Source organism: Amphibalanus amphitrite, unplaced genomic scaffold (assembly GCF_019059575.1).
Source record: "Amphibalanus amphitrite isolate SeventyFive unplaced genomic scaffold, NRLGWU_Aamphi_draft 000120F_arrow, whole genome shotgun sequence".
NCBI lineage: Eukaryota > Metazoa > Arthropoda > Thecostraca > Balanomorpha > Balanidae > Amphibalanus > Amphibalanus amphitrite.
Window position 1 is genome coordinate 862,450 of NW_024881615.1, and position 22,259 is coordinate 884,708.

Consider the following 22,259-nt stretch of genomic DNA (forward strand, 5'->3'; position numbering starts at 1 on the left):
CAGCCGACGCCGTCACACATCCACTTATTGTTCTCCCCGACAACCGGCTCGGAGACATAGCCTGAGCAAACACAGCGCCCGCTAATCATTCAACTCATCCTCACGGCCGGGCGACACGGCTCTTCTTTTCTCACCGCCCGTCGTGCGGCACATGCAAATCGGTATTGACTGGGACGGGGCCGCGGCGTGTCACGGCGGGGTGCAGCACAAACGTTTGTATAGCTGCGAGCAGACACCAGCGGTCGGCGTCCACCGTTAGTTCTGCAGCGCCGCGCCGGCAGGGTCCTCCCTACCGAGCAGTGAGGTCGGGCCGGCTCCGAGATATGGGTGTTTGTCTGGCAAAACCGGCGTTTGAGAGTTTCCGTAGCGCTGAATAATCGACTTGTTTTGTTATGCAATGAATGCTGATACCAGTCGGTTCGTTAACCATTTGGTTCACAACGATCAACAAGACCTTGGCAAACTTTGGTTAGAGCTTACTTCCCGACCCCTACCAGGGGACTATTTGGAGCTTCCCATTACATCATGTAGCCCTTGTAGGCATATCTCCTTACATTAGACAGACTGCATGTTTCAGTTGCCTCCCTGACATCATCCCCGCCGTCTCTCTGACCCCCTCTCCCCCTCCCCCACAGATATGGTGCTGACCTTTATCCAGTCGCACCCGCTGGTGGACCAGGCGGTGTCCCACCAGCGGAACCAGCCCGTGTTCTACCGACGGGATCTCGTGTTCACCCACCTGGTGGTCGACAAGGTCACCTCGGGCACCTTCGGCAGCGACCGCGAGTACACCGTCTACTACGCCGGATCCAGTGAGCATGACGGGAGAGCGAGGGGCGGGAAAGAGTGACATGGGTGGTACAGGCCCACTGGTACTTGCATCAGCATTCCTTTCCCCGATGCCATGTGTCGGGTGTTACATGTTACGCGAGCGCGACTACTTTTAGTAAAGGGAAAAGAAGTACTAGACATAATAAAGAATATCCGCAAAACAATTTTCACGAAATACGGCTCAGGCATTATTGTAGCACATAACCAAAGCCGTGTAAACGGGTGCTAAAGTGTATTCATGACTCCCCGAGTGTGGCGCTTTGTTTCACACTGTAGCTGGGTGTCATGCAAATAGCGACAGCGTTCTGTACACACCGCAGAGCCCAGCTGCGGCGTCCAGCACTCGCCCAGCGCTCCTCAGCAGTGTTCGACCGTGTCAGCGTGTCTGACTAGCCGTCCCGTTCCCAGACGACGGTCTGGTGTACAAGATAGTCGAGTGGACCGCGGACGACCGGTCGGCGGTGCGCTCCGAGCTTCTGGACGTGTTCCACGTCACGGCGCCGGAGCCGGTCCGCAGGATGGCCATCTCTCGCAGGGTCAGTGAGGGGAGTCGGGCAGGCACTAGGATCCTTTGGCTGATGCATGGGCATCAGGCACTCAGTCATGAAACGCTCCAATAAACAATAGAAGGTAAATTATCAATATATAAAAACTAAAAAGGCGTCAAGCCAGCGTGCACACAGCTCTGTCTAGAGTTCCTACACTCCGTGTGATAAGTCATTCTGTATTGTTGAAACCCATTGTATAACTTTCCTGCTTGCATTGAAGCCTGAGAGGTCCGCATTTCTAATCGATCCCATCCTCACTGCATACTAACAAACAGTGTCTATCAGCTCTGCCGCCGACGCGACGGTCCGCGACTGCTGATGTGTTGCTTGCACCGAGAGATATACAGCATTGCGTCATGTGAAGGCTTGTTTGACAGTAATTGTTAACGCTGAGTCTGTTGAAATGATGATCCGGTCATTAGAAAGGGACTCATTATGCATGGGTAGCAATAATTCAACGGTAATTACAACTTCTTTATATGACATGAGGCTGGCGACATGTTGATGACATCAAAACTAATTATTTAGCTTTAAGCTATATCTAATTATATTTAGCCTGGTGTCCATAGGTGTATGGCTGTAGGCTGAACGGTCTTGTAAGATGATACTAATCCATCCTAAATATGGGAATGTTGATGTTCTCATATATTTATGACAAATTGCCCACGTCATCTGCCCTAATTACATCATGCGCCACAATGACGTCATATTATCCTCCGGTGACCTCACCGTTGTTTACGGCCGCAGCACAAGTCTCTGTACGTATCGTCGGACACGGGGCTGCGTCAGTTGCACCTGGAGATGTGTAACGGCAGGGCGGACAGCTGCCTGCGCTGCGTCCGGGACCCCTACTGCGGCTGGGAGAAGGACTCCCGCACCTGTCGGCCCTACGTGCCAGGGTAGGTCGGACCGTGGGTGTGTGGTATATCCTGTACGAACAGTAAAATGATTGTATCTTACATTGCAATGAGCCAAGGCAATGAACTATGAAGTGCATTTATCAGTGTTAACGATCGATAGTGATCTGTTTGTTTGCGTAGTAGAAATGTATACCTCAGGTTTGTATTTCTTGAAAGCCTCATGTTTGTTTTGTTTAAAGTAAAATATTTTGTTTGAAGTTTTATTAATTAGTGCATGCATATTGCACAGTCTCTGCTTGCACGTTCTACATTGTACACTGAGTAGCAAAACAGTAAACACTGAGTAGTAAAACATTAAACGCATGCTGATTTATTCCCCACTGCGTGGTTTCAGCCTGCTGCAGGACGTGACGGGCTCCCAGACGGGTATCTGCGACAGCTCAGTACTCAGGAGGAAGGTGGCGGCCACCTGGGGTCAGGCGCTCCACCTGGGCTGTAACGTCAAACTGCCCGAGCAGAGGTCGCACCAGCCGATCGACTGGTACCTCTGGAACAAGGAGCGCGGGCGGCACAGGTCAGTGACATACTGTATATCACAGCAGAGTGCAGGTGCATAATTTCAGAGGGCTAGATATCCTCGGCAGCTGTCCTTCCGACACGTGGAGAGCTGGGTAAAATCAGTGCTCGCTGGTGGCTTGTGACATTTGATCGTGTCCGGGCGTCCCGACCTAGACATCACATCTGATCTGTGACCCTCGACTTTCGATCTACCTGCGTGGTCAATGATCTGGGCCTGTAGCCGATTGTCTAACCCATGCCCCACCCCGTTACCAACCCCACAGGCTGGAGCCGAGCCCCTCCAAGTACGTGCCAACGGTGGGCGGAGGAGTGGTGGTCCTGTCTGCTACTGAGCAGGACGCCGGCCGGTATGAGGCGCGCCTCGGGGAGGACCTGCTCTGCGTGTACACAGTCACAGTGGACACCCACCGCTGTTCGGCGCCCGACAAGTCGCAGGTACGGCCGCGAGAAAGGCACTCGAAGTCGAGGAAGGCGTTCCGCTATTACGCATCAAAACGACGTTACGACATGCTAGTTGGTTGAATTTGTTGAGTTGAATATTGATCCTGGGTGGTGACCTGTTAGCTAGTAACAGATAGTAAGGTATCACGATGTTTATTGATTTTCAATACCTTTCGATCTAAGAAGTGTAGGCCTGAACCAATGTGTTGTGTATGCCTGCTGAGTGCTGACGTTTGGTGATGGCGTTTCAGGAGTACCAGAAAGTCTACGCCGACTGGTGCAACCAGTTTGAAAAGTACAAAAGTGCCATGAAAGCATGGGAGAATAAGCAAGCGGTGAGTCTAATAGACCTAAGCCACTGTTAACCGTCATTGTGAGATTGCCTGGATGACGGACTTATCATTAGACTGTGTCTGAATGGCAAAAATATAAAGCATGTGTGTACTGTGTAATATTGTACCGCTTGTCACTTTAATTTTGCGGCCAATTCGCAACAGCGGAGACTGCGGCTTTCGGTCTCGTGAAACGTCCGCGCACGCATTAGTTTTGCTGTCAAATCATAGATGGCGCTAGTATAAACGCCTGAAGTTATACTGTACCGCATAGCACATATCTGCCGTTGAAGCGTGCTTCGATGGCTATGCAACTCGCGACGACCGCGAAAATAGTTTTAAGGGGAGGCAGTATTGTTCGAATTAATGTTTTGTTGTTTTAGAATGTGTTTAGGACAGACGGTCGTTTGCAGCCTTTCTGTGAACTGTAGACTGCTTCCTGTTATTGGAACCGGTAACATGACCGATCATCGCTTGATTTCAGCAATGTCGGGGTCAGAACCGGGGCGTCAACCAGAACTCGCACTCAAACGACATACATCAGCAGCCGCCTCCGCCGCCAATCTGAGTGCCTTGGCGTACCTCCGTGCGACTGTGTGACGTCAGACCTGTCAGCGTGAGAGCCAATCAAAACAGCGCGGCCGATAGAGTGCGCCAGTGACAGTACTGACTGGCTGGAGCCATCTGACTCAGTGATTGGTGATGAAGTTGGCGGGCTCACGAGTGAGACTGCTGACATGGGAGACACCCGGGACTCGCGAGAGCCCGGATGCAGGTGGCGATGGACGCAAAAGATCGCCAATACTCGGCGCTTCTCGCGCTCAGCTGTGATGATCAGTGCTACTTCAAGCTCGCTTTGTGGATGATGATGGCAGCAGTCCGACCACAATGACGACTATAAGTGCGTGAGATTTTGTTATGCGTATCGTACACAATGCTTTTGCGCTGAATGTGTGTCAGCGTGGGAGGCATAAACTGCTTCGGATGATGAGTTGATTGTACGCTGGATAATCATGTCATATTCCGTTCGCCGTGAGAGTGAAGTGAGCTGTTGTGAAGGCCCGTCTGGTCACTGGTGTCTTCCATGTTTGGGGCGTGTGTGCCGGGCTGACCCCGGCACGAGGAAGGCTCTAGAGCAGCAGCTGGCGTCAACCGGACGTTCTATAACGGGTGCTGAAGAATGGGTGGGTGACCACTGACCAGTGCCGCCGGGACCGCTGGGTCTGCCCCCAGGGGCCCGTACGCCACCCTCGGGTAGGTGGCAGCGACGATCATTTGACACGATGCTCAGCTCATGCGGGCATCCTGTATATGAGCCGTAGATGTGAGGTACTATGTGCTGAATTGACTTCATAATAACAAATATCATCGAGTATCACACTGTCTATTATCACTGTAATGTCGTTAATCGTGAGCTCAACAGATAACAGACAAGAGTTCACCATTGCTACCAATTCTGTGCCCCGACCACCTAACTTTCTTGTCTCCTCTCCTACCTGCTGAGCGTATTCACGATTCAAGTATGCATCCGCTTGGCCTTGGCCACTAGCCCTTGTCCCCCCCCCCGACACTCTGGCCCTCCCTGGTAGCTCAGTTTGAAAGAAGGTTGGATCTCAAACCTGACTGGGGTGGTAAGAGCTCGGTTCGAGCCGTCTAGGTGACTGACATTTCTCCTCACTGGGACGATCTGGCAGTCAGTAGCAGTGATTTCATTAAGGAACAGACGATTATGGTGAGACGCCAAGCATGACTTTATTTGCCGTCGACCTGTGGACCGCGTAGTTCCCGTTCTGTTGGAGGGTACAAAGGCCCGTGCAGTTGTGCGGCAATGTCGATTCAACGTGGATATCTACATTACCAATTGTCATTCATCTTATATCTTAGATATAGATAGCATGATCATCTTAGATACAGCTATCGGAAAAGTAACGAAAAGCAGCATTTATCTTTGAGCAGCGTGTATATTGTCAACTGAGCCCCATAACACACACCCCACCAAGATAACATGTCGATGGTAAAACCACTCATCACGAAATCACAACGGCCCGAGGGCCAGGAGTGGTCACCGTTTGCATCGCATCAACACCGCGCAATGAAAGTCACAGCGAACACAAGACACCAACCTAATGAAGGCCTGTCTCAATAGCCTTGGACCGCTGCGTCCTTCGATGGCTAAACACGGGGACGGTACAGACCAAACCAAATCCACATGACAGAGGCAAGAACATCGAAACCCGCTTCCCGCATGGCTATTCAGGGCAGCTTTATTTTACACGTTTCCGAAAGATGGCTGTAGGAATACCTTGAAAGAATAACAACCAAGGCATCGATCCAAATCTATCGTCTTGCTCCTTGCGAGACACACAATGAGCACGGTATCATTGAAGTAACAGTGACCTTTCCACTTACGATAGACAATCCTGTCGTCATTCGTTTTTAAAGCCATATAAACTCAAACACTCAAGCATCTTGGTCTGGTGAATCCTGGTTCATCCAGATCCTGGTTATCTCCTCAAAGTTCCTGGTCATCTGAAAGCTCCAGTATCTAGCACTTCTACGATAATGAACATAACATGACATTTCCGCAGACAAATGACTCCCGTCCCATCCTCCCGCATACAACATATCACCCACGAACCCAACGTATACCTTCCACTTCCTACCCAGTCTCCAGTGAGACGACTCAATTCGAGGGTGTCTGTGGAGGGCCGGCTGTCCTCGGGTCGGCTGGGGCCTCCAGGTCGTGACAGCAGTGTACCACCCAGCGGGCGTTCGGGTTCTCTTGGTAACAGTCGAGAAGCACCGCGCAGTGCTCCAGGCGCCGCTCGCCTGAGGAACGCCGCAGGAGGGGCTCAGTCAAATGAGCGGGTAATTGCAGTGTACACCGGACGGGTTGAATGGGTATTACAAATTTTATGGTATCGATATATTCACGCAGACGTGTTATAATGACAGACGGAATTTCTATGGAACTTCTCACAAAATGCACAAGCTTGATGTCAAACATTTGTCGAGGAAACAGCAAACAAGGTGACTAAGACGCACTGAATTGCGAGCGAGGAAGCCATACTGAGAAGAACATGTTGATATCATCGACGTGAAGCTCGATCCCACCTACCTATGTTTCCGCCGTGCTCGTGCAGGAAGTGGGTCTGCAGTGCCGTCGCCAAGTCGACCCTCCGTCTGAGGCTGCAGACGGTGCCGACCTCCGGTGACGGCGCCGTCGAGTGACGCCGCCGCTCCTGACGAACTCGACAGGAGGTGTCCGGCAGCGCCACCTCGCGGAGACAGCTGGCGGACAGGGGGCGGCACCGTCAGGGGAATACTCAACATGGAACCTTCAACGCCAGCATAGGACACGAACACCAGAAGAACGTTATCGTTATAGCAACAGCACGACCGTGCCTATCAATCAACTGCGGTCTCATCTTTTGCATGCATTTAACATCGCCCTACCAGATCATCACTCCAAGACAAAAAAAAAAAAACGTTCCACCGATCCCCTCTAGGCTCTAAATCCCGGGTGTCTCCGCTCGATCGTTTCCGCAGTAGGGACCCACCTGGCGACCAGGTCCCCGGCGGTAGTGTCTGCCTCCAGCCGGATGGGCCAGCTGGGCCGTCCGAACTGATCAGCCGACACGCGCAGTACTCCCTCCTGAAAGTCCACCTCGTTATCGATCTTCCTCACGATGGCCGTGTCCCGGCGTCGGAGCAGCTTCTTCATCTGGGTCAGAGAAAAAGAAAGAGAGAAAGAAAAAAGTCAGAAGAGTCGGATATGGTAACATCTCGACGTGACGAGGATCAGTAGACATAAAACACACGCTAACAGAGGTCATCACTATTTAAGCCGATTTTTTTTTTTAATTTTGCATCAAGCGCATCTTTACTCACCGGTCCAGCCGAGTCGCGTCTGGCCCGTTCGTACAGCTCCTCCTCGTGCTGGTGCCGCACCTGACGCACAAACTGGGGCGGCACCAGCCACAGCTGCTCGCGCTGCTGCACCAGTCGCCGCACCACGCGAGACGTCACAGCCGCGAACTGGATCTGCGGGTCGGTCACAAAGGTCAACGGGCGGGTTAGGCAGGGTCAGGAGTCGACCGTGTCAACCACAGAGGTGAGCTGCGTCACCCCGCTAACAAGAACCGCTCGTCGTTCAGCTAGCCAGTCGTAATAAAAATGCTCGCTGCATGAACAACTAAAGCCATTTCTGGATATGTCTCTTTAGTCGTGAAGCAGCACTGGAATGTTGGTCAGCTCTACAGTCTCCCCTCACCTCAGCTGTGATGTCCTTCTGCCGCCGTCTGGCCGGCGGGATGAGGTTGGGCGCCATGATCATGGCCACGTTCTCCAGCGACATCTTGTTGGTCCGCTCTTGGGCGGCGATGGCGGCCAAGAAGTCCAGCAGGCGCCGCAGCAGGGCGCGGTTGGCCGGTGGCAGTCTCAGACAGAGCAGCGAGAGCGCCTGCAGCTGGTCCGGACCGGCCGGCAGCGCGTCCGACCGGTAGAACGCGTCCACACTCTCGTCGGTGAGCAGCGGCGCCGGCAGCTGGCGCAGCAGCTGCTTCAGCAGCGCTGCCGCGTCGTTTGCGCTGCTGGCGCGCAGGGCCGCCTCCACCGCCGCCAGGTGGCTGTAGAACTGATCGTCGATCAGCTGGCGCAGCTGCTCGGTCTTACCGCGGTGGCCAGGCACGCGCAGAAGGCCCTCCTCGCGCACACCGTGCCGCTCCAGGTGCGTCAGGATCGTCTCAAAGACGAGCGGCACCGGCTGGGCGCGCGCCAGCCGCTGCAGGTCACGTTTCAGCAGCGAGCCGAGCGAGGCACCGAACACCGCCCCCTCGGCACTGGAGCGAGCTCCGAGCCGGCGCCGGCGCGCCTTCCGGCGGCTGTAGCTGAGACCGTGCTCGTCAAACAGTCCGGTGAGCTCTAGCAGCGCCAGCTTCTGCACACGCACCACGTCTGACTCTGAGAGGTCGCAGAGCCGCGTCCGGCCGAGCCGCTCTTCCAGGGAGAGCTGTGGAGGAGACGGGACGGCGGGTTAGAGCAGAGCAGTTGGGTCGTGGCACGATAGGCTACGACTTTAGGCATTTCTCTAAAGAACGGCGCCGGCACCTCAGCAGGCCGGACAGGGGCCGGAGCGACCGGTCTCCGAAAATGTAAGAATATAGCCTAGTCCAGTCACGTAACTCCTCCAAAGGAAGTTGCAGACTAGTCAGTAGTCACGTCATGGAAACATGCGCACAAACACGGTCTCAGATGACTGACTGACAGGACCTAAATGTGTGAACTAGCATGATAAACGATCAATAATCGCAGTCATGGCTGAACAAAGCACCCGCTCCATAGCCCAAACTCTCCATAACCAGCAGTGAGAACGGGCTAATGCTGACGGGGACGTGTGATAAGGTACAAACGGTGTCGTTTTCCCAGGGCGGCCGAGCCTCCCGTTAGAGGCGTTTGATTACCGCGGTGCGGCTAACCGTTACGTCACACCGGCCGGGCGCCGCCTCCCACGGCGGCGTCACGGCCGCTGCCGGCCGTAACACAACCTGCTATTAGTGAATACCGGCGCCGCGCGGCCGAGCCCGGCTCCGCTGCACTCTCTTCACGGCGCATACCGGGCACGGCAGCGTGCACGGGCCGACAATACGTGCCGTGCACGGCGCCGAGCCCGTTAGCCCGTGAGCGGCGCCGGCGCTCGTCGCCTCTTCTCACCGTGGCTGTCCTGGAGACCGCAGGTCGGACGGCGGGGGCGGCAGGGGCGGCGCTGGTCGGGGCGGCAGGGGTGGAGGCTCGCCGGCTGACCACTGGGTGGCGAACGGCCGGCACCTCTGCAGGCCGGACAGGGGCCGGAGCGACCGGCCGCCGGGGACGCCGCACCGAGCCCACCGACTGGAAAGAGACCGTCTCGATGCCTGCGGAGGGTCACACGTGGCGTCAGTGAAATTGCACGTAGTTGGACTCAATAAACGACTCCGCGGTGGTCCGTAGTCGGGGCAGCGGTCTGTCGTCTAATGTCAGGTGATATGACATGATGGGTAGAACATGTGTTTATAACTAGCCGTGGTATTTTGGTCGATACCGAAAACATTTTTCCCCAGTACCTACATCCTTGCAGGCTAAAACAAAACAACTCTCCACCAATCGGCAATGGTAAGCCCATTTATCTCCATTCATTCAAGAGGCCCCGACTAATGATCAGGTATCACTAACGTACCGCATCTCGATCATATAATTTCTTATGAAGCAATCGCTCACTGAGTCCGTTAGCTGAGCTGAAACAAACCAAATGAGCCCCAAAACCCTCGAAGATCTTTTACGATTGAGTAAACGGTCCCCTGTCAAGTATATTGGACCATCTCTCCAGGCCTGTGCCATGAACCGATGTTAGCCAGCCTCTCCGCGCCCATCCCAGCGAGACGTCCGATCAGGGCCCGATACCGCACAGAAGCCTGCGCCGGCTCCGGAGACGCGGACAATGCGGTATCTGGCGCTGCATCTGCGCCTCATGGCTGGTCGGGAGAGCAGTGACCTTTGACCCCGGGCAGTGAGGTCGCACGGTGGCCTGTGACCTCGGCTTGTGAGGTCACAGGGATGGGTCACCGGACCGGATTGGAGCTCCCTCCTCGACTACATCCGTCCCTTCCCCAACCTAGCACACCCATCGACCGTCGGGTGCTCATTATACACCTTTTATCAATCCGAATCGGCATCCGGTCAGTTAGTTTCGGCAGATCTGCATTAGGAACGTCAGCTTGAGTGCGCTTTCGACAAACCACGCCTCAAACTCGGCATAGTGCAGCAGCGTGACATGGGGCATTTAATGTCGGCAATGAGCGTGGTTTCGACACTGGCCAATGTATTTCAGCACACGGCATAGGACTGTGACATCGGGCATTGGAAAAAGGCAAATTTCATTTTACAATGACAATGGTCATGCAGTTTCGTTGGCGGTATAACAAGCTAAATCGATCAAATTTCAAACCATATTTTTCACTTTGAAGCGTTTCCAATGCTTACCACTAGAATTTATAGCATTTTTCCTTTTCTTAGACTTCCCTTGGATTAATGAAACACAAAATACGCCAAGGCCGTGGTTTTAAGGTCTAAACGTTTTTTTTTCTGTGGATGGAGAGTGAGTAGGCTAGCAAGCCATGTCAGAGTCGTGAGATGAGAGGATCATGCGGAGGAAGCATTTGGGTGAGTCTACCATAACCAGTGACCGGTGAGCTGCGGCGGCTGACAAGGCGCCGGTATAAAACTGTCCCGCTACGGATATGCAGCCAAAGCGATCGATGGTCAGCCCGTAGGGTTTCCACCTTTCCAGAGGGCAGTTTTTTTGTCCAGAGATACAGTTGACCATGACTGACCACCGCCGTCCTGCAAACATTGTTGCCGCTCTACGGTGACACGCCCATTTCCATCTCGGCAGACCTGAGCCATCCGCGCTGGCGGTCAGCCCCACTCACAATGCGTCGATAGATCGACACAATTGAAAAAATCAATATTTTGTTTTTTTTCATGCAAGAAATACGGCTAAAACATTGTCGACTTTAGATGTGTTGAAAGGAGCGAGGCCCCAAATGACCCCCGTCGCCCTTTGGATTCGCCAGTGCTTCCACATTGTCACAGAGTGATACAAGGATGATGACCTAGCATGAGGTCAGCTTGCGTGGCGGAAGCGGGTGATGTTAGGGACGAACCGGTGTTAAGGTTCCAGAGCGACTGACGAAATTAGGTGCCCGTTGCCGTATTCCAATGAACGGTTGCCGATTTGGATTGAAAAAGGTGTGGTTACTTAGCAACCAAGCGCCCATATTGAGTGTCTCTTTACAGTACCGTGGAACATTTTAGCGCACATTCTTAAAATGCCTTTCCGAAAAGATAAGAGTTGCTTAATTCACTGATGAGATAAATTGACCATTGTCTAGCTTGGCTGCAAGCTGCCGACTTAAAATGCAATATGACAAAACAGAATGCCCTTTGTCGATATTAAATGCCCCTGCTGTTGTTCAATGACCCTGGTCGAATATCAACAGATGCTAGTCTAAATCCGTGAAACGTGTCGAAATGCGTGCTCCAGTGTCGAGTTGTTGGAGTGCCTGTCGAGATAAGGTGCCCGCTGCCGTATTTGAATGAACGGATGCCGATTCGGATTGAAAAAAGGTGTATTGCCACTATCAGCCAGCTCATGTGTGGAAAAAAACGGCTTCCAAGCTTTCTTCTCGATATCAGATTGGGTGGTAAGCTATTCAGTTCATTAGAAGGATGAATAACCTGTTGCTCATTTCTATCAGAAATAGAAAAAATAAACCAATATATATTCGGGCGTGGCCCTTCTTCAGTGGTACAAGATCACAATAAAACAAGAGAGACGTATGTGACACACATGAGGCAAAATACAATATTTTGAATCAAATCACTCACAGATATTTTGCATGCGCTTCCAAGATAGGCGTCGATCAAGATTTAGATAGTAATAAATAGCTAATAAATGGTGGCACAGTACATACATATGGCACATACATACATATATATATAGGTACAGTTCAATACGATACAGGTAAGCTCGGTTTGCATAACAACATTTATATGCCTAGATATGTCATTTTAACGAATCATCGTCCTGTACATCGGGGCATGATATTCGCCACAGCCTCTACTGTCACCATAGCCTATACCAAGAATAGCACTTTGTATAACATTGCTAACTATTCGACATCAGCCTCATCAGACATCAGACAGTATGGTCACTGTTATGTGTTTGTGAGTTCGAGTGCATGAGCGTAAGTGTAGGTGTGTGTGTGGGGGGGGGGGCTATGTTTGTGTATGTGTTAATCGTGGATATGTAAGTGAATATGTAAGTGAAGATTGGGGGATGAATGGGTAAAAGCAAGAAAGAGTAAGGGAATTAGTCCCGACGATGTGTGAGTGAAGGCGTCAAATAATGTGATCTAATCAAAATCTAAGTATGTACTATCTGGCGTGATCACAAGACCGTCTATAGCTCTGAGTATGGTACTGGCTTGATGAGCGTCCAAGATGATGTCATTGTGTTGAGTGTGGGGCGATGATTGCGAATTTCGATGGACTCGGCGATCTTCAGCTCAGCTACGTCTTTGCAGATTTGAAGAATTGTAATGGAGAGGGCATCGTGGCTCGGCTCTACGTTACAATGGCAGGTCATGAAGTGTTCTCCGAAAGGGGTGTTTCTTGTGTGGTTTTTGGCGTCACGTAGATGCTCGTTAAAGCGGAGCCTAACGCTTCTTTTACTTTCACCTATGTAGGTGACTTTTTGGGTGCAGAGGTTGCAAATGATCTGATAGACTACGTTTTTTACGTGGCATCTACCCTTGAGTCCAGCTAGACAGCAGTGACATTTTTTGTTCCCTGCTGGACACGGTGGCTTTTCTAGAGCTGAGCTGGTGAGTTTCTGTGAGAGGGTGGGGCCACTTTGCCATGCTATTCGCATCGACAGGTTGGACTTTTTCACGATGGATTCGATTTTCCTAGATTTTGATTAGATCACATTATTTGACGCCTTCACTCACACATCGTCGGGACTAATTCCCTTACTCTTTCTTGCTTTTACCCATTCATCCCCCAATCTTCACTTACATATTCACTTACATATCCACGATTAACACATACACAAACATAGCCCCCCCCCACACACACACACACCTACACTTACGCTCATGCACTCGAACTCACAAACACATAACAGTGACCATACTGTCTGATGTCTGATGAGGCTGATGTCGAATAGTTAGCAATGTTATACAAAGTGCTATTCTTGGTATAGGCTATGGTGACAGTAGAGGCTGTGGCGAATATCATGCCCCGATGTACAGGACGATGATTCGTTAAAATGACATATCTAGGCATATAAATGTTGTTATGCAAACCGAGCTTACCTGTATCGTATTGAACTGTACCTATATATATGTATGTATGTGCCATATGTATGTACTGTGCCACCATTTATTAGCTATTTATTACTATCTAAATCTTGATCGACGCCTATCTTGGAAGCGCATGCAAAATATCTGTGAGTGATTTGATTCAAAATATTGTATTTTGCCTCATGTGTGTCACATACGTCTCTCTTGTTTTATTGTGATCTTGTACCACTGAAGAAGGGCCACGCCCGAATATATATTGGTTTATTTTTTCTATTTCTGATAGAAATGAGCAACAGGTTATTCATCCTTCTAATAATCTTATTAACAATGCTCAGCTCAACGTTCAAATACCTATTCAGTTCATTTAAAAATGAAACCATGGTTGGCCGCTTTTGCGGAAAGATACCTGCTGAAGTTTAAAATGCATAGAAAGTCCCGCATATTTTTATATCACTTTGCTGCCTTGTAACAGTTTAGCTTTTAAGAGAATAAAGAACAATGCAACGCGACCATCAGTTTTCAGCTGGAAGAAAACCTTTCTAAGTAAAGATAATTGTTGACTCAACACGTATCTTGCTGTTAACGGAATGATGAAATAATGTTTTACCTAGAGATAGAAAAGCAAATCGCAGTATCAAACGCCAGACGTGTAGATAGTACCACATTTAAAGTGAAACTACATCGGCAATAAGTCCTTAAAAATAAAACGTTTTTACGTATGAATTACGTTTTAACGCATCGTTTAAATTGAAAATTTATGCTCATTACGTACACAGCAGCTCACGTGACGAAGCTGACATGATGATGAGATGTGACTGACTGACTTTACGGGTGACGAGTCTCACGGTGCCCGTGACTGACTTGGCGAGGTTGGCGGTGCTTCTGACTGAATTTACACAAAACGGTAATAACTTTATGTCGGTAAACCTGAATGAGCTGACGGAGCTGCCGGTTCTCTGACTGACCTGATGAGTCTGACGGCGACGACTCCTGCCTGCTCAGGTCGTACCGGCCACTGGTCTCGAACAGGGTGATGGGAGGCCGTCGGCTACGGTCCGGCTGGTCGCGCGCAGAGCGCAGGCGACGCACCGGCTCCGGACGACGGTCACGGGACCGGGCCGCCTCCCGACGACCTCGGTCACGTGATGAATTCGAGGATGCCCGGTGCCGGTCACGTGACTTCTCCGGTGGCTCTGACCGGTGGTCACGTGACTTATCCGGCGAGCGTGGCCGATGATCAAGTGATTTCTCTGATGGTTCCGACCTGAGGTCCCGTGGTTCCGAGTCCAACGGAATTCGCAGGACGTGCCGAAACTCGGGTACACTGCAGGGGGCGAGGTCAAACGGGGTGTCACCATCTCGGAAAACAACAAAAGGTAGGCTTGCAATATGGTTTTTGTTTAAACGGTGAGAAAGAACTAAGAGCTTAGTGAGTTGTCTACATTTTATGTTAGCAACTCATGTTAGCAACTCATTTTATGTTATCCGTACATGTACGGATGCTATCCGTACATGTACGGATAGCATAGCCAGGAGATTTGACTAAAGAAGGGAGGGAATTAAAGACGGGATAATAGACGAAACGATAGACGGAACAGCAAAATATGGACGGTAACGAAAAGTCATGCATTATGCAGACTGATTTCCTGAACTTGAATAAAAAGTTTACTTACTGTTGTTTTACGTGTGACTGACTGGGATCTCGGAAACTATTCCTGTTTCAGGACGAGGACGGATGCATCCGTCCTCTTGTCTGTCCCCGTTCCAGATCCCCAATTATAGTCCAGGTCATCTGTCATGTATGCACATGTATGTAGGTATGTACTCTCGTCTTTTCATTGATCAGTCATCCCGTCTGCCTCCTTTCTTATCCCCTCGCGAGCTCTATCCTCCCATGTTTCCTCTCGCCTGCACTCACCCGGTGACGCGTTCCTCCTCTTCCCCCGCGCCCTCCAGTCGGTCCAGCGACCCTCTGGAGCTGCTGTGGTAGCCCTGGCTGTTCGGAGAGCCCGCCTGCAGCCTGCCGGCCGTGTCTGGCGGAGTCAGAGGCGGTGACAGCGGGTCCAGAGAGTCGGGCGTGGCGGACCGGCTGCGCGAGCCCGTGCTGCCGCTGCCCTCCGAGGGGAACAGGCGGCGCATGTCGGGCCGACGGCTGCGCTGACCGCGCCGCTTCTGGGCCGTGTCCCGCAGCACGTGCAGTCGCCGCTTCACCACGGCCGCCTGGAGTGAGCAACGAAAGAACGTCAGATCAGATCTGGAGGTCTGGCCGGCAGTCTACGAAGGCTGTATATCCAATGATCAGCATATCGGTTGTTTTGAACATGATAACTAATTAAGTAGCATAACATAGGCACCAAGTGCAGCTATATCGCTCCTCTGTCTCTGTTATCCACAAGTTGCACGTTTGCTTTGCAGTCAGTCAAACATCTGCGTGAGATAGGAAAGCTGTGGTGTCTGTGCTGACCTGTCTGTGGGAGAGGGTGACGAAGCCCTCCCACTCGGTGTCTCCCGACTCCGAGGTCGGCTCCAGCGCCGTCAGGAGGGAGCCGAAGCCGGCCTGACGCAGCCATTCCGCCTCCTCCTCACCGTCTGTAGCGGGAAACAAACACGAGGGTCAATGAAACAGGTCACGACCTAATGCGTGGGCTCTGTATTTGGGCAGCTGCCAGCTTGTATTACACCCAGGGGTACACCAACGGCCACGTCGATTGATTTCGCAGCTGTCGCGACAACATTTATAAATCTATGATTACATTTTAACATCACACATCTGCACTTCGAACATCGACATTGGGTAATAACATGAGGAACAGGTAAACATGGAGGTGCGGATGCAAAGAGTGAGGAGAGTTGTACGATAATTCGTGCTGCAATTCAACATCAGTTTCCCAACGGTACAGGAACTGGAACACACGATTGGTTCACACATTTGTAACAGACCAAAATCTGGTAAGTGCTCTTGTCTTAACCATATTGCGATTGCACTTCCTAGAGATTATCCATCGGGAAGATGCTGTGGACTAGCTCTGGTACCTTCAAGAAACAAGCTACATTAGCCCATGGCGGCTCATCACACGGAAGACTTTGCCGCACAGCCCCGCTCACCACAACCGACCCTAATCCTCCTCGCTCTCCAGTATTTCTCGCACGTCCCCGCAGACAGGAGAAAAACTGCCGGCCGGCCGGAGTGGGATCTGACCGGCCGGCCGGGGTGGGATCTGACCGGCCGGCCGGGGTGGGATCTGACCGGCCGGCCGGGGTGGGATCTGACCGGCCGACGCCCCCGGCGACTCTGTGCGTGCCAGACCGGTGGACGGCGAAAGTGAAGGCGGTGGCGGCTGGGGACCGGGTGCAGGGCGGACCGGCCGTGCAGAGCAGGATTAAGCCCAGTCTGCAGCCTCAGCCACCGAGCAGGCCAGACGGGCCGGCGAGGCAGGTCGGCTCACTTTCTCCGTCCGCCGGCCGGTCCGACCAGACGCCCGTCGATCCCGGCGACTGTCGCGTTCGGCCGATTGTCGCAGAACCGGTACGGAGCGCCGCGCCGAATTCCCGCGCTTCCCGGCGGAAGGCTGGTCTTCCGGAGTGGCCGTGGGAGAGATACCGCCCGTGGGAACGGATACCACGGTAGAAACTGACCCGTGGTGGACAGGCCGATGGCAGAGCTGTCGGCTGGCGGTCTCTCTCTCTGCACCGAGTATAGCCGAAGGTGGTGAAGTCGTCTCCGAGAGATTAAAGGCGTCGCCGACAATAGGTACACGGATGCGGCACATACTCTCTACAGCAGATGGTGTGTCTGTTCATCCCGACAGCCGACAGATGCATTATGAGGCTGGATGTCTTAGTCTAGTGAAATAATGAAAATGTGTGCTGAATAGACGGGTGGCAGGCCATGGCATGGGACCGAGACATTGCTTTTATTCTTTATCATTTATTGCGTTGTATTTTGTGAGTAATACGATTAGCGTTGAGCAAAATGGGTGACTGGCAAATCATCGCCAACAATGTCGTGACTTTTGAGAGGGCGCAGCATCAACAATATCCACGAAGACGAACTTTACAGCTCCACTCGATATCCCCAGACCTATATGACACTCTCTCAATGAAAGAAACTGTAAAAATAAAACGTTCCCGTCATGTCATCCTTCAGTCCCCGCGCCCGTCTTAGTCAGTGACTCAGAGAGTTGCTGGCGGCTGCTCTGTACAGATGGTGAGAAGAGAGATAAGGATAACGCCCTAAGGAGAGAGAAAGAGGGAGGAGAGTGAGGAGGGCGCCCCATCTGCCCGGCTCACCTCCCGCGTCCAGTCGTGTCGCACGCGGCTTTCTCCTGATTAGCATTGGCTCTCCGCGCCGTACGACCAATGTTAGCCGCCCGCCCGCCCCGACTCGCGTCCCGCCGCAGCGGCCCCCGTCGAGACCCTGATGAAGCTGCCCAAAGACGCCCAACTCGAGCGAAATCGCCATGGAATTATGCCACTCGGGACATGCAGATCATTGGCGCGTAACAGTCGGAGGAAATGGTCTCATGGTGATCTCTGACATGCCAGGAAACGCTGAGAGCTTGGGAAACTACGTCGAGGAGCCATAACTGGTGAGTAGCTTCTCGAAGATAATTATCTCATCATCAACGGGAGCAATCTGTTTATCGTAATGGGCCTCATTTCTCGGGTGCGAATTCCGCACATTTCGGGAAGAGCGGTGCGCTGACAGCCGGTGCCGCCCGCCAGTGTAATGGCCTCGCCGCCGTAATGGGTGTTAATGGGAGCTCGGCCGGGGCGATGGCCCGCTGTCCGTGACCCTCTGCTGACCCCAGCCCGGCCGTGTGGGGCTTCAGACCGACCCGTGGGTGTGCGCCGTACGCTTCTGGCCACGGATGGCTTCCTTTCGTTGCGAGGTGCAACGATTGGAGGTGGCCCAACCACCTCTCCATTACAACAGTGCCGCTTTTTACGTTTACGCTGTCTGCAGACATAGCAGAAGGTTATCTTTTAATTTTAATTATCAGCAGATAAGCATTGTCATCTGGTAAAAATGGAACAGTTCGGGCAAGGCACATGCAAAACGCTCATGATGCGGTAATTTTAATTGTCCAACACTATGCTCGCAGTTGATTTCTAGGTCCCTGTCGCCATCGTTCCGCTCGCCCTACTAAGCGATCGTGTATTAACTGTGCCGCACATATGCCGCTGCCGTCATCGTCAGACAAGACTGGGACCAAACTATGCCGGGCACGTCCGAGGAAAGCGGGCCGACGGGCCGGGCCGCCTGTTGTTGCCTATACGGCCGATCAGCCGACCGGGCGGCGGATACTATAGATCAGATCGGAAGGCGACACAGCTGATAGTGGCTGCATACCCTTCCCGACCCTTCCTGACCCAGACTGAGCCGGCCCGGCCCGGCGGGCCCCAACCCTAACTACCACTCCAGTCCGGCACTGACACACAAATACCAGTGTACGGGTACACCCGCGCTCTCTGGATCGGTTTGAGACAAACACACCGACCATCGCCTCCATCTCTCAGTCTGTAAGTCATGTACGGAACATGGTGTTCAATTATTGACGTATTGCCCGTAATTCTTCTGATGGAGTTGCCATTTCACATTCCCTATCTCCGACTTTTCACCGTCTATCTAAACCGTCACCACCGTCACCGTCTACCGTCCAGCTCTCCGCATCGCCGCCACCACCCTCTCTCGCTCTTCCGCAGTCTCCACCCTGCACCTGAGTACCTCGTAGAGCTATCGGACACCGAACGGCGCGTGCCGATGGTCGCCGTTCCCCTCCAGTGCTCCCGGACCGTGCGGGGGTCAGAGACCGCGCCCGACCCAGACGGGGCTGCAGCACGGGCTCCGTCTGTGTCTGGATGCCGACTTCATACGGACAGATGGCTGCCGTGGGTGGCAGACGCGCTGACGGATCGAGGCCCTGACTGGCGGATCCTCGTATCCCATCTGCTATCGTGGAGAGCTTCAGACGAGGAGTATCAGGGGCGCTGAGGCTGGCGAAAATTACCGTTCTGAAGTCCTTTGCAACTTTATCCTATGAATGATTTCTTTCCGCTTCTGGGAATGGATCACAGGAAAGAAATAACTATTTTATCTCGAGGTGCATATTTCTCTAGAACCACTGACACGCCTTATGACTTACTTCCACCAGAAGTGCAATATTTCCTTTAGTGAAAGTATGTATTATCATAGGAAATCTTCGTCGCCGAGGTAGATCCTTTCTGATTTCCCAGAGCCATTTCCGGAGAACCGACACATCTGGTCACTGCTGCAAATATCAGCAGGAGACAGCACGGAGACGGAGAGACAGGAGACAGATCTGTACGAGAGTGTGCGGGTGTTGACCGTAATGGGACCTCGGTTACGACCCATTCTAGGCGGCTGGGGAGACAAGAAAGGAGCCTTGGCCAGCGAGAAGTAATGGCGGTGTTAGCTGCTCTCGCGGCACTACAAGAGAAACGGGAGGGGGAGAGAGAGGGGGAGAGAGAGAGAGAGAGAGAGAGAGAGAGAGAGAGAGAGAGAGAGAGAGAGAGAGAGAGAGAGAGAGAGAGAGAGAGAGAGAGAGAGAGAGAGAGAGAGAGAGAGAGAGAGAGTAAAAGGGCGTGGATAAAGCGGCATGTGGTGAGCCCTAAAATGACTACCACACAGACCCTACGTTTCACTTGATAAATGTTGTTTTCTACAAAACAGATAATTACGGTCATGTGCTCCACTTGCCCTTAGTTCAGGTTGATAATGTCAGATAAATATAGGTAAAAATAGAAGGAAAAAACATATAGCTTAACCCTCGCACGACCAGGCCATTTCTCATAACACGAACGACCAGGGGGGGGGGGGGTTGTTACGACCCCCCCTGGCGTTTCGAAACGTAAGGTCGTAGAGCTTAGCAGAAAAAACCAACGGATTGCTCTCAACGAGATCTCGCGATTGGTGGTATATTTTTTGGTCCTAGGTCAACATTTGACCTACTTTTGACCGGTCAAAGGTCAAATTTTCGGAAAAATAGACTTTTTTCAACTTTCGGCGGCGATTGCGGCAAAACGGTGGGAGATATCGACTTGAAACCTTCACTATCGTGTTCCTTGATCAATTCTCTATCGTTTGGTATGTATTTCGTTTCCCTAGCTCTAAAAATGGCGCGTTGGGAGCGCCGGAAGTCGGCAAGGTCACAGTCGGCGGCAGAAATTCGAAAAATCAAAATTTAAATTTTTGAAATCTGATTGTATTTTTGGATTTGGGAGGTCCATTTGCTCCCTATAGAAGCTAATATTGCTGCATATTCCCATTGAGGTGACAAGAATTAGCAAGATAGTGGTTCGGGCGCTTTTCAAAAATAGTACCGGACGCTGTTCCTCTTGTGACGTCATAGCTCCGTGACCTGACCTGACCCGGTCAAATTTCTTATACCATATGATAGCCAATACTTGCCCCAACATGCATGGGAAGTTTCATCACGATCCATCAACCGATGTCCGTACCACCGGCAGGAAACCTCGGGCGTTGGCACTCAGTTTGTGAAAATCCGGCCGGAGGCTGTACCTCTTATGACGTCATAACTCCGTGACCTGACATGACCCGATCAATTTTTTTTTCGGCAAAAGATGCGCAAAGGTTGCCCCAGAGGGTATTGAAAATTTCAGCCCGTTACGACAAGCCGTTTAGCGTGCACTTCGAAAAAACCTCGGGGGGGGGGTTGATACAACCCCCCCCTAGGCGTTCTAGGGTTAAAGTTTACGCGCGTTCTTCCTTATCCAAGTACCCACGATCAATTAAGATCTGCAAACTATGTTAAGTATGTAAGTCACAAAAATGGCCCGTGCTTTTAACACTCAGCTGCTGCCCTGCTGCTCCCGTGCCCAACCGTCGTTCTCTGAATGCCAGCTCGGTGGTGGCTGCCCCAGAGAGTGGCACGCTCCCATTCCTGCCGGGACAGCGACCATCTGGTGCGCGCGCTCTCCAGGGCAATAGACCACCGTCTCACCCACTCCCGCGGTGCGCGGCCAGAGTGGCGCGCTGCCGTTCGCCTCCGGCGCGCAGCCGTTTGCCGCCGGCGCACAGCCGCCGCCGCCCTAAACGCAGCACACGAACGCATCAGACGCTATTGAGGTCAGTGCCGAGCACTATTTACGACGTTTACGACCGAGCCGGACCGGCGGCGGCGGAGGCTGCTCTGAGACAGCCAGGGTGGCCCGCAGTCGGCGCGGCCGGCAGCCCGAGTCACGTCACTTTTTAGTGATCGAGTTCGTGACGCGTGCTGATCGACGTCTGTCAGATGAAAGCCGCGGTCACCGGGCCGCGTCGGCGCCGCAGCTGGGCGACGGAGAGGGAGGTGAAACTGCACGGCTCGCCACCAGGGACCGATCCAGACCATTGGTGGCCACCATAGACAGACAGCAGAACAGAACTGAAGGCAGTTTCACTTTTACACGGACTGGCCAAACCGCTCCACGCGGCGGCGACAAGTCACTCGTCAGCGGCCGGAAAAGACTCGACCGAAGCGGTGCTCGGAGCGGCCGGCCGGCCCAGGAAGTTGTAACGAGTCCCACGACGACACACGACCCGCGTTAGGTAACCTCCGGCGGAGCTGAGTTCACTTTCGGTGGTCCCGGCACCAGTGTGGTGAAACAACGGAGAAGGAATCGCATCAGCTGAGACGACCCCCAGGAACGAGTGGATGAGCCTCGGCTCACGACGTTAGATACTTTGCGGCGCTTTGTATGACACGTCTTCCCAACTGCACCAGGAAGATCACTGTAAGTGCT

General features: G+C 52.5%; 2 protein-coding genes across 3 annotated transcripts in view; one reads left to right on the forward strand and one right to left on the reverse strand.

Annotated features, from left to right (window-relative positions):
- LOC122381453 (semaphorin-2A-like) overlaps positions 1-4,966 on the forward strand; it is a 67,902-nt gene extending 62,936 nt beyond the window's left edge. For both annotated transcript variants that reach the window (XM_043365619.1, XM_043365618.1), the window contains exons 12-18: positions 636-812; positions 1,240-1,367; positions 2,127-2,278; positions 2,634-2,813; positions 3,082-3,253; positions 3,511-3,594; positions 4,076-4,966. In XM_043365619.1, coding sequence (XP_043221554.1) covers positions 636-812; positions 1,240-1,367; positions 2,127-2,278; positions 2,634-2,813; positions 3,082-3,253; positions 3,511-3,594; positions 4,076-4,159 — 977 coding nt within the window. In that variant the 3' untranslated portion in view covers positions 4,160-4,966. The remainder of the gene's footprint in view (positions 1-635; positions 813-1,239; positions 1,368-2,126; positions 2,279-2,633; positions 2,814-3,081; positions 3,254-3,510; positions 3,595-4,075) is intronic.
- Positions 4,967-5,528: 562 nt separating this feature from the next.
- The window catches only part of LOC122381455, a 46,210-nt gene continuing 29,479 nt past the window's right edge, over positions 5,529-22,259 (reverse strand). Inside the window, exons 3-11 of the mRNA XM_043365623.1 lie at positions 15,958-16,082; positions 15,412-15,713; positions 14,459-14,817; positions 9,304-9,503; positions 7,865-8,602; positions 7,483-7,635; positions 7,152-7,315; positions 6,710-6,882; positions 5,529-6,420 (exon numbers count right to left, since the gene is read on the reverse strand). Of these exons, the coding sequence (XP_043221558.1) occupies positions 6,275-6,420; positions 6,710-6,882; positions 7,152-7,315; positions 7,483-7,635; positions 7,865-8,602; positions 9,304-9,503; positions 14,459-14,817; positions 15,412-15,713; positions 15,958-16,082 (2,360 nt within the window). The 3' untranslated portion in view covers positions 5,529-6,274. The remainder of the gene's footprint in view (positions 6,421-6,709; positions 6,883-7,151; positions 7,316-7,482; positions 7,636-7,864; positions 8,603-9,303; positions 9,504-14,458; positions 14,818-15,411; positions 15,714-15,957; positions 16,083-22,259) is intronic.